The sequence below is a fragment of the Ostrinia nubilalis genome, chromosome 13, assembly GCF_963855985.1.
Source record: "Ostrinia nubilalis chromosome 13, ilOstNubi1.1, whole genome shotgun sequence".
NCBI lineage: Eukaryota > Metazoa > Arthropoda > Insecta > Lepidoptera > Crambidae > Ostrinia > Ostrinia nubilalis.
Genome location: NC_087100.1, coordinates 6,939,400 through 6,950,244, shown reverse-complemented (window position 1 = coordinate 6,950,244; position 10,845 = coordinate 6,939,400). Strand labels below are relative to the sequence as shown.

At 35.4% G+C, this 10,845-nt stretch overlaps 1 protein-coding gene across 2 annotated transcripts in view; it reads right to left on the bottom strand.

The window, feature by feature from the left end:
• Positions 1 to 2,155: 2,155 nt before the first annotated feature.
• LOC135077479 (sodium-coupled monocarboxylate transporter 2-like) overlaps positions 2,156 to 10,845 on the bottom strand; it is a 43,048-nt gene continuing 34,358 nt past the window's right edge. Inside the window, exons 1-10 of one of the 2 annotated variants that reach the window (XM_063972031.1) lie at positions 9,610 to 9,960; positions 9,359 to 9,483; positions 8,364 to 8,516; positions 8,063 to 8,282; positions 7,716 to 7,986; positions 7,512 to 7,600; positions 7,325 to 7,433; positions 6,911 to 7,072; positions 5,952 to 6,130; positions 2,156 to 2,483 (exon numbers count right to left, since the gene is read on the bottom strand). In XM_063972031.1, the coding sequence (XP_063828101.1) occupies positions 2,186 to 2,483; positions 5,952 to 6,130; positions 6,911 to 7,072; positions 7,325 to 7,433; positions 7,512 to 7,600; positions 7,716 to 7,986; positions 8,063 to 8,282; positions 8,364 to 8,516; positions 9,359 to 9,483; positions 9,610 to 9,806 (1,803 nt within the window). In that variant the 5' untranslated portion in view covers positions 9,807 to 9,960 and the 3' untranslated portion in view covers positions 2,156 to 2,185. Of the gene's footprint in view, positions 2,484 to 5,951; positions 6,131 to 6,910; positions 7,073 to 7,324; positions 7,434 to 7,511; positions 7,601 to 7,715; positions 7,987 to 8,062; positions 8,283 to 8,363; positions 8,517 to 9,358; positions 9,484 to 9,609; positions 9,961 to 10,845 lie in introns of those variants that run through there. The other variant, XM_063972032.1, reaches the window with a different exon arrangement.

The window sequence follows — 10,845 nt, the reverse complement described above, 5'->3', positions numbered from 1 at the left end:
GCTAATGGTCCTGAATTCTTTGGGATTTGGAAGTTATGCTAGTTAGTACTTTGTCGCGTTGGTTACCTAATTGGTTTCTTAAGATTCACTAGCGGCCGCCCGCGACTTCGTACGCGTGGATCCCGTTTTACCCCCTTCATCTATCTTACGCGGTTTAGATTTTTTCATACAAATGTTTTTTCCCGCTAACTTCCGTTTCCGTGGGAATTTTGCAATATCCTGTTGTAACTAAGCTTTAAGTTTACTAAGGTACCTGCATGCCAAATTTCAAGCGTCTAACTTAAGCGGTTTAGATTTTTCATACAAAAGGATTTTCCCGCTAATTCCCGATCCCGTGGGAATTCCGGGAATTCCTTGTTGTAACTAAGCTTTAAGTTTACTAAGGTACCTACATGCCAAATTTCAAGCGTCTAACTTAAGCGGTTTAGATTTTTCGTACAAAAGGATTTTCCCGCTAATTCCTATTCCCGTGGGAATTCCTAAGTATACTATAACCTGCCCAGGAGTATGAAGATAATTGTACCAAGTTTCGTTAAAATGCGTTGAGTAGTTTTTGTTTTTTTATGGAACATACAGACAGACAGACAGACAGACAGACAGACAGACAAAAATTTTACTGATTGCATTTTTGGCATCAGTATCGATCACTAATCACCCCCTGATAGTTATTTTGAAAATATATTTCATGTACAGAATTGACCTCTCTACAGATTTATTATAAATATAGATGTGAATAGTATTCGTTTCAGACAAATGACGTCCACCGCTGGACAAAGGCCTTCCCCAAGGGTTTCCATAACTACCGGCCCTGCGCTGCCCGCATCCATGTGCTTCCCGCTATCTTCAACAAATTGTCTATCTACCTGTCTTCCAGCCTAATGTAACTTAGAATAGAAATATCTCTTATATAATTAACTTTTTTTAAAAATAAAACCGACTTCAAATGCGTGAACACAAAAAAAAACTAAAAATTAAAAATATTGCGTATAAAAAAGTGCATCCCCAATTTTCCACCCTTGGGGGTGAAATATTTTCTTCAAATTCGCACGAAACCACCCTTATGATAATACCTATTCAACAAAAAAATAATCGTTCAAATTGATTTATAATCGGCAACCCCCACCCTTGGGGGTTGTTTTTTCTATTATTAAATTTAAATGGGACCACCCTTGAGGTATTACCTATACGCCGAAAAAAGATTTGTTCAAATCGGTTCATAATTGGCCGAGTTATCGCGTAACAAACATAGAAAAAAACAAAAAACATACGGGTCGAATTGAGAACCTCCTCCTTTTTTGAAGTCGGTTGAAAATAGTAAGACACGGGTCTTAAGTTCTTAACGCTACGTTTATTAATCCGAATAATATTATAAATGTGAAAGTTTGTGTGGATGTTTGTTACTCTTTCACGCAAAAACTATTGAACGTATTTTGATGAAACTTTACAGTATTATTGTTTATAACCCAGAATAACATATAGGCTATAATTTATGACGATATGTGACAAACTAAATTTCACGCGGGTGAAGCCGCGGGTAAAAGCTAGTGAGAAGGTACATAATGTAAATCTAGTTGAAATAGAACGCGAAAGTTTAAAATCTAATATCTCTTAAGCCATCACATTTTGGTTGTAAGTCATCCACGACTTGTATATCTACAGCTGCAATTATATCTACAATCATTAAACGAGTCAATATTGAGGTCACGTCACGCAGACGGCCAATAGGATTAGAGTCGCGTTTTCCCTTGACGCGTCCTGGATTAAGTGATCATCAACTACTAAACTGAGTTCGTGACACAACATAGAAGTTTCTAGTTACTGGACAAATCGTTGATTCAGGTGAATTCAGTGTTATTTCAAAAACTCAATTTGGAGAGGCACTTTTAAAGTTTCTTCAGCATTGTCAGGTTGATATTATTAATTCTGGGAATAAGCTTTGACAGAGCTAGTGAATAGCCTCGATGCTAATCCGTGTCATTCTTCGAGTTAGCTGGACGAATATACTGTCCCTTTATGACGTAGTGGCTTTGGCTGCATATTATGTCGTAGTTTGTAAGTTTTATGATAATTAAAATTATAAAAATGTTAAAAGTGTCTGTACACTCTTCATGGATTATGTCTAAAATAAATGATTTGTTTTGATTAGCTTGTCTTATTTTATTAATTTTATGAAAAAAATACAAAGCTACCGATCTATAACTTCTTTCAAATGCTTCAATGCTTCGTCCAACGCCACGTACACCTCTTGCGTGTCAGGGGCTCGAACCTCCAAAGACTCAGAGGGACTTCTAAACTGGGACTTGTGTAATAAACTCTGTGTAAGGGGGCAGAAGACATCAGGGTTCATGGACTCTGTCCTGGACTTGCCGGTGAGGTAGCTCATGGGTACTCCTATGAGGAGGACAGCAATCACTCCGGTGAAAGGGCAGTAGGTGAAGGAAATCCTGAAGAGGGACTGCAGAGGTTTTGTAGGCAGTTTTGTCCTGAAAATAAAAATGGATGAATTAATTATTAATGGTTAAGAAGATTCAAGTATATTTACGGACGGATTAGCAAGCTGGAGTGGCAATGGGCAGGGCACATGGTAGGTACGCAGAACTGACGGGGACGGCCGATGGGGCAGCAAGGTTCTGGAGTGGAGGCCGCGTACCGGAAAACGCAGCGTGGGCCTTCCACCCACAAGGTGGACCGACGAAAACATTGGGGTAGGCCTATGTTCAGCAGTGGACACCCTATGGCTGAAATGAACTGAAATGATGGTGATGATGATGATGATGAAGTAGTACCCTACTTCATCATCATCATCATCACCATGCGTTAATTTTCGTCCAGTTATCGGAGTTGCCAACTTTGTGATGCGAAATGAATATCTTAAAATACCCTTACTCATATGTATCATATGTCATTTTAGTCCTTATATAGTCTACTTTACGTTAAAATTATGTGACAATAAGTAAATACCACGGGTTTTTTTATAAAAAATATTTTATGCAAAAGAGGCGATTTTACTAGTTTTCGTCCAAAAAAATCAGTTTTCGTCCTAGTGTACGCTAGTTTTCGACCACTGTGTAGAAAAAAGGGTGTAGTTGAATTATTAACTTAAAACCAATTCTACAATACAGTAACTATGGATTGTGGTATATAATAATTTGAAAGGTAATTTTGTTAGCTTTCAAATGATATCAAAAAGATTTAAATAAGTTTCTTACCTAAATTTAGGAAAATATTGCAATAGGTCGAAGGACAAATGGACGAAAACTAATCTACAGGAATAGCTAATTTTGGTTTTCGTCCACCCCAGTGCTTGCTCATGACGTCATGGACGAAAACACAACAACGTTTAAAGCTGTTTTTTATTTTCGTCCACATCTTTTTAACGGTTTTTATGGGTTTATCACTGTTAAAAAGTGGACGTAAACTAAAATGTTTAATGTAATAGCAATAAAGATCATATTGGAAGAAAAGACATTGTATTTTGTAGGTCCATTGAAGTAAAATGATTATTAAAAATATTAACTAGGTGTCAGGGTTTCCGTCCACGTGGACGAAAACCAAAATCTTGCAAAATTGTTATGCTAGTATTAGTCCACTTAATTATCTATGATTTCTATACAAAAACTTTAATAAACCCTTAAAATAGTGTTTATTATGCTAATAATTAGACATACGTGCCAAAAACATTACGTAAAGTAGCTAAAACAGTAATTAAACATATCATGAAAGTTCCCTACCGGCACGTTTTTTTTCTAACTTGACGACGTTTTCCATTCACCTGTGTGCAGCAGCAACTTCCGTAGATTTTTTTGGAGTTATTACTTGTCAAATTACATTTTCATGCAGGCAGAACTGTTACTTAGATATTATAGATTGTAACAAGTCCAAACTTGCACGGAAAGTTAGGTTTGTATTTTAATTTACCGTATTTGTTTGTGGCAAGTCGGTCAAATGGACGAAAACAGGAGCTGGACGGAAAACCGGCGCAATTACCCTATATTTACGATAATTTTGCGACTGATCTTCAATTCGCAGATACACATTATGGTAATTCAGGTTAAATTTAATTTTAGGGTAAATCGTATTTCGCTTTAACTACAGACCCATTGCATTGTAGTACTTAAGTTAAAATACGATTTTGAACGAAACATACAGTAATGACTACCAACTGTAAATACTGTATGAATAAAAATAAATAAGACTAAAACCCGTATTTATATTAAAGCCGACATAAAAAAGACGTCCATTTACTGATGTTCGATGGATACAGATTCCTAAAACAAACGAAGCGAATATATTTCGACGTCTTCAAAGGGAAAAAAATAAAAATACACAAAAACCTACTACATAAGAAGTAAGGTATTCAGAACCAAGGTTACACGAGGTAAAAGGTGTACTAATAGCACAAGAACGAAACAAAGTCCCGAAAAGGTCTACAGGCTCATCCGACATCAGTCTCGTTTTAGATACACTTTCGGCGAATTCCTCCTTATAAAGTATTCTTTAGTGTACATAAAACTATGAACCTTACGAAGATCCGTTGGGGTTTATGGAGCTGTAAAGATATCGTGCGGTTATAGAATAACCACAGAAAAGAATCTAGAACAAAAGTCATAAAAGTAGAAGAATCGAGTAATAGTAATATGGGGAAAGTTTTAATAAGGGGGAAAATAAAAGTGAGCTCGATATCACCAAAGTTGCAAGAGATTAAAACTTTGTGGGGAACTCTTAAACGAGTGTGAACTCATTTGCGGTCATAAAGTACGGTTTGTAAGAATGGATAAGTAACTTTTTAGTAGCTAAAGCGAATACTGCACTTGCCAGGATATAAAATTACTTGTCAACGTTTAGTAAGACGTCGCCGGCATTTTTGCTACCTACGATATTTTAGAATCGGAGCGCTCTCGCATAAACGAATTTTCGACATAGATTTTTTAAGATTTTGGATTCAAGATTCGAAAGTCATGACATCGACTCTTATGTTGAAGTATTTTAGTAATCGCATTTTAAAAGTAGGAATCTTTTAAATGGTGATTCCATCAAAACAATGATTTGGATTGTACTTACTGAAATCTGTATTTTTTGTAGGTACAAGTTCTCAACAATTTTCATAATATAAATATTCAACAAAAAAGGTGCCAAGAAGAGAGATTTCAGCACATTTATTATTAAATTTTTAGGTAGACGTCTAATTCTTTGTTATTTTAAAGTCTTAAGAAGTACAACGAAAGGCTATAAATATTTACTTTTGTAACGTCCGTATTTATTTGAGAACTTTTAAACGATTGCATCTTCACGAATGTTCTAAATAATTTCAAAGGTTTAGTAATTCCTCCTCTATCCACGTCTAAAAAGCTTCTATCTTTGACCTTTAAAACTATGTTCATTTCTTTGATATCAAGTGGTATAGATGACATAGATGACACTTCATTACAGAAGTGGGTCAGCAGTTTGGATCCCTGCCAGATCGAAGTTCGGGGGCCATAGAAAACCAACATCTGCAACGACTGGTCACTGCATGATTTATTTTAAATGCAAATAACTGCGGCCATTTATTAACTTAACGACTCCTGTTATGAATCTGAACTATTGTTATAGGACGTTTGAATGAATAACCGCACAATAGGGATTTGCTTTTGGTAAAAATCGCTTGACTTTGGTGGAGCTGTCTCCACCAAAACGCACTGGAAGCAAACATTAATTGAGTTGTTATAAGCTGGATTTTAATATTTATGTAGAGAAGATATTAAAATTTACCTACTCTCGATTGTTGCTTGCTTGGGTCTAAAAACTATGTTGTCTAAGGTACTTAAGTTTTCGTCAGTTTCTACTTCATACCTACATGAAAACTCATTTACCAATATCATGTAGGCACAAGATATCAAACTACATATTTTTTTTAAAACCACACCTACGACACACAAAAATATGAGCATTGTCGTTAGGTAAGTACTTACGCAGCAATAGGCACAACCGTTAAATTAGCCAATGCATGGGTGAAGTTAGCCTTCCCACATCCAGAAGTGGCCAACGGTTTCCCTTGGAAAGTCAAGGCTCCAGTGGCCAAGGCGTTCTCAGCACCGATCAACAGCCAGCCGCACAGCATCAGACTGAGGAGGCAGCCGCTGAGAGCACCCTGAAATAAAATTATAAACATCAAAAATCAAAAGGAAAAATCAACTAAATTTTTAACAAAATCATATTTAACGCCATCTAGTTAGATTACTATCAAATAAAATGCACGCTCATGGCTTAAGCTCACTTTGAAGTAGTACTGCATAAATGAAATAGATGAAGTTGTTTGGGAAAAGCTCGTTGACTCGAAAGATGGTATTATGTAATACAATATAAGTGCGATAGATGGCGCGTAAGAACAGTTTCTTCTGAAGAAAAAAAAATCCAGGTTTACATAAATCTAACAATGTCTGATATAAACACATAATAATATAAAAAATATGGTCATACTAGCTTTCCGCCCGCGGCTTCGCCCGCGTGGAATTTTGTCTGTCACAGAAAAACTTTATCGCGCGCGTCCCTGTTTCAAAAACCGGGATAAAAACTATCCTATGTTCTTTCCCGGGACTCAAACTATCTCTATGCCAAATTTCATCAAAATCGGTTGCGAGGTTTAAGCGGGAAAGCGTAACAGACAGACAGACAGACAGACAGACAGACAGACAGACAGACAGACAGACAGACAGACAGACAGACAGAGTTACTTTCGCATTTATAATATTAGTTGGGATTGGGATTATCGGTTATTTGAAATAGTCAATCTACAATATAATTGCCAAATTATAATACATAACTATAAATATTGAAACAGGCCTTTACATAAACAATATTGGAACACGATATTTTGATAAATAAGTGTGAAATGATTTTTGAATGAGAAGTGAAATATTAATCTTCTTACCGAACAGTTAGCTCTTGGAAAGACAATGCCCAAAGTGAACAGGCCAAGGAGAGTGCCAGCTGTCACACCAGTCACTCCTGAAGCCACATGCTGGAGGCGGTCCAGCTCTTTAGCAAACCAGACTACACCTCCACAGTATAACCCGACCAGAACACATAGCACCTGAAATGACAATACTTTTTGGTAATGCATAGGTAATTATTTTATTTATCACTTGCTATGAAAAAAAAATCAATTTTGATTCATTATTTTTTTGAGTCTAAGTACCTGGACTAATGAATTTTACAATGTTACCTCAGATTAACTCAAGTCTCAAGCTACTTTTAAGAAAAATTATATTCTAAAGAAGTCGCGGTAAAAGTCTAGATGCATTATTAAAACTAATATAGCGTCATTAAAGAATAAAATTTTTACCTTCATAATCTTACAGCATGCCAGTTCATTTGTATTTTGTGGCATCCAGGGCCGAATGAATTCTTCAAAAAGAACCCCTCCGATTGAATTTATTAAAGATGCAATACACCTGTAAATAATAAAAAATTATGTAACGTCTAAGAATTTACTTCAGGATCTAAATGATGCGATAGCTAGCGGAACTCACCCAGTAGTAGCACTAAAAATGGAGATTATAAAAATTCCGCAGATCCCGGGAAACATTACGGATAAATTGTTAAGGAATTGCGGTACAAGCTGTAAAAATATTTAAACAAAAAATATTGCAACTAAATATAACAAATAATTCTTTAAAAAAAATAGTATGAATTTAACAAAAAGATGACAAAATGGAGATGGTATTATTAGTTACCTGTTCATGTTTTTTAACTTGCCCCGTAAGCAGAGGATCGCATCCAGCAAACCAGGCATATAACGCCAGTCCAAGGAAACAAGAGAGCAATTTCATCAAGATGACTCCAAGGCACGATAAGGCCAGGCATAACCTAGCCTTGCTTATCGTAGGTACAGCCAGGAGCTTCTGTAGAGACGACTGGCTTAGAGCTATTTTCCATAGCCAATTCGTACTGAGAGCTAAAGTCACCACAAAGAATGACGTGTGATGGGCCATTTCTGGGTCAGGGCTAAAAAGGTAACAAACCAATATAAATTTCTATGACTGAATGAAGAAATCGCCATTAAAAAATTATAATAACATACTCGTAAAATACTAGACGACCACCATGGCTGGCAATTTCCCACATCCTTTTGAAGCCCATTGGTAATAATGCTAAGCCACTTGGTAGAGCAGTTCCAGCTAGAGCCAGAAATGTGGTTACTATGCCGATACTAACTATAGCTCGTAAGCCACCAACAGCAATGAAGGTAGCACACGCCACACAAGTCACTGCTGTTATGTGGCCTGCTAGAGGATTGGTAACTGAAAATTTATAAAATATTCGTTGTTTGAATTTGAACTCTATGAAATGCATTTTAATGGGGTTTTTAGGAACTCACTTACCTAATCTAAAAGCCATCATTGGCACATAAGGTACAATTGGAAGCAACATCAGCTTACTTATGACAAACAACACAGCAGCAATCGTTCGAGTGTGTGTCGAGAATCTTATTTCTAAATATTCGAAACTTGATGATAGTTGCAATTTGTGGAATACTGAAATTGAAAGGAAGAGTAAATTAAGACTACTCCCATCCTCCCCGTGGATGTCGTAAGAGGTAACTACTGGTGTGTTTAAGTGAACATCAGGTCTCCCGAACCCACCTGCCTGAATAGTGTGGAAGGTCAAATTGTAAATTGGGTAGGGTCGTGTTCCTCTCTGCATTGAAGACTATTGACCTGATGATGATGGTGATATAATATGAGTTTACAGCACTTTTGGTATTTAGTAGGCATTTTAATTTAACTAAACAAACAAGGCGTCTTTCGTTATCAACATCCATTAAATTGGCGTCACGCTACTAAATCGCATAAGGTATTATGATCTTAGTTCTGGTTTGTTGATGCTAGTGCTAAGCAATAACTCAGGAATATAACAATGGAGGCAGATTTGCAGAACATTATTATAAATCTTTGTATAAGATAAGACAAGGAGGTAATATTTTTCTTGGTAGATTAACACATTTGCTATTATTCTGTCCCTTAAAAGTTTTACCAGTATCTTAATGCCAATATAAAAAAAAAAAACAATATTTTGAATGTAGGTATGTATGTGGCATTTAAACCCAAAATAATAGAGCGCAAAAAAATCGGACGCAATATTGGAAATATCAAACTACAATACACAATAAATTATGAGTAGAAGTTCTAGTACTTCTAGCAAGTACTACTAGTAAGTTTACATGTCATTCCTATGTCATTTCGAATGTACACAATAACATTTCAGCTCATTGAACACTACGTCTACCTCACAATCTTATGTAAATACTGATAACTCAATTTGCTCACTAACTGTGAGAGTATGAGTAATAATAATAATATTTTTTGTAATGACTTACCCGGCAAATAAATGACTGCAGTAAGAAATGTCACGATAATTAAAGAAAGAGCCGAGGCCCAATATTGCGTGCCTCTCAGATATATCTCTACTGGTACACCAAGCAATGTGATGCTAGTCAAGTGACTGGAAATAGTGAAAATTGTAAATGAATACGAATAGTCCATTAAAAAAAACTTATCTTAGATATTTTTATTTTTTATTTCATTGAGCTATTTTAAATGAATATAGTGCATTATTATAGACACTTACCTCGAAATTAAAGCCAAAGAAATCGATATAACGGACATATTTTTGCCACCAAATAGAAAACCATTCACTGAATTATATTTACGGTTCACTATATTGAAATATAGAATTAATCCTATGATTACACCCAAATTGATTCCGAAGAGACAATATTCGGCCACATTGAAGTATATTGGAGACACTGGCGTTGCGTTTCTCATTTTTTTGCGGTTTTTATTCTTTTATACAATATTGAATAGCGGGAAATACCAGTTGAGAATTATTTTTTGTATTTTGCGCAATATACGATTTATACTAATTATTTTATTTACTGAAACGTGTTACAAGCCGCGTTTATTGTTACAGAGTAAGTTATCATGCGTTCAGTTGTAGCAACAATAGGAAAGATATAACAGTGATAAATGTGGATTTGCCTTCAATCTTTCAGCAAATAACGCTCGACTCGAGAAGTCGAGTTCACTTTGTTCGGGCAAATTTTATGATGAAGAGCATTAGGAATTTAGGATGTAGTTGATACTCGTAACAGTTGCTACCCAAGATTTTTCATTTATTTACACTGAAAATAAAAACTAGGTGTAATATTATGGAATGTAAAGAACCTCGATCAGGGCAATAAAATGACAATAATTATTTACAATGCTTCCCTAGTTAATAGGTAGTAGTTTATAAAATGTTCAGACACAAAAAAGTATGGAATAAAATAAAAATAAAAATATTTTGATATAATTAAACTCCCTATACAATGATCTTCGTATAAAGCGCCATCTATCCGGGTATCAAAACTCTATTTGAAATCGGGAACTAAAAGCACGACGTAACTTTTACCGTACCTTGTTTTTCATGACTTTCGCACATATTGAGCTAGATGGCGCTTTTAAGAAAATTAAAATGTACTATGTTTATTAAATATTTTTTGAGTCTCAAAAGAACTTAAAATAAAATTAAACATTAATGCGGAGATTTGATATCTTCAATTTAAATATCTTTTACATAATTTTACATAGAAGCTTTTTACATATTAACCTCCGATTCTTATTTCAAAGTCCACAGTTTCCTGAAAATGTGTTTGAAGAATTTAAAAATGATGTCTTCTTAGTAAGTTCGTTCTATCTAGGTAGCAGGTAGGAGTTTCCGATTAGCGTAGATCTTTTTCCATGTAAAAAAAAACAAAATAATCCCAACTATTTTTCCTTATGGAAAACTGTCGCCCGGTAAAAGTACATGTAGGGCTGGGGTTCT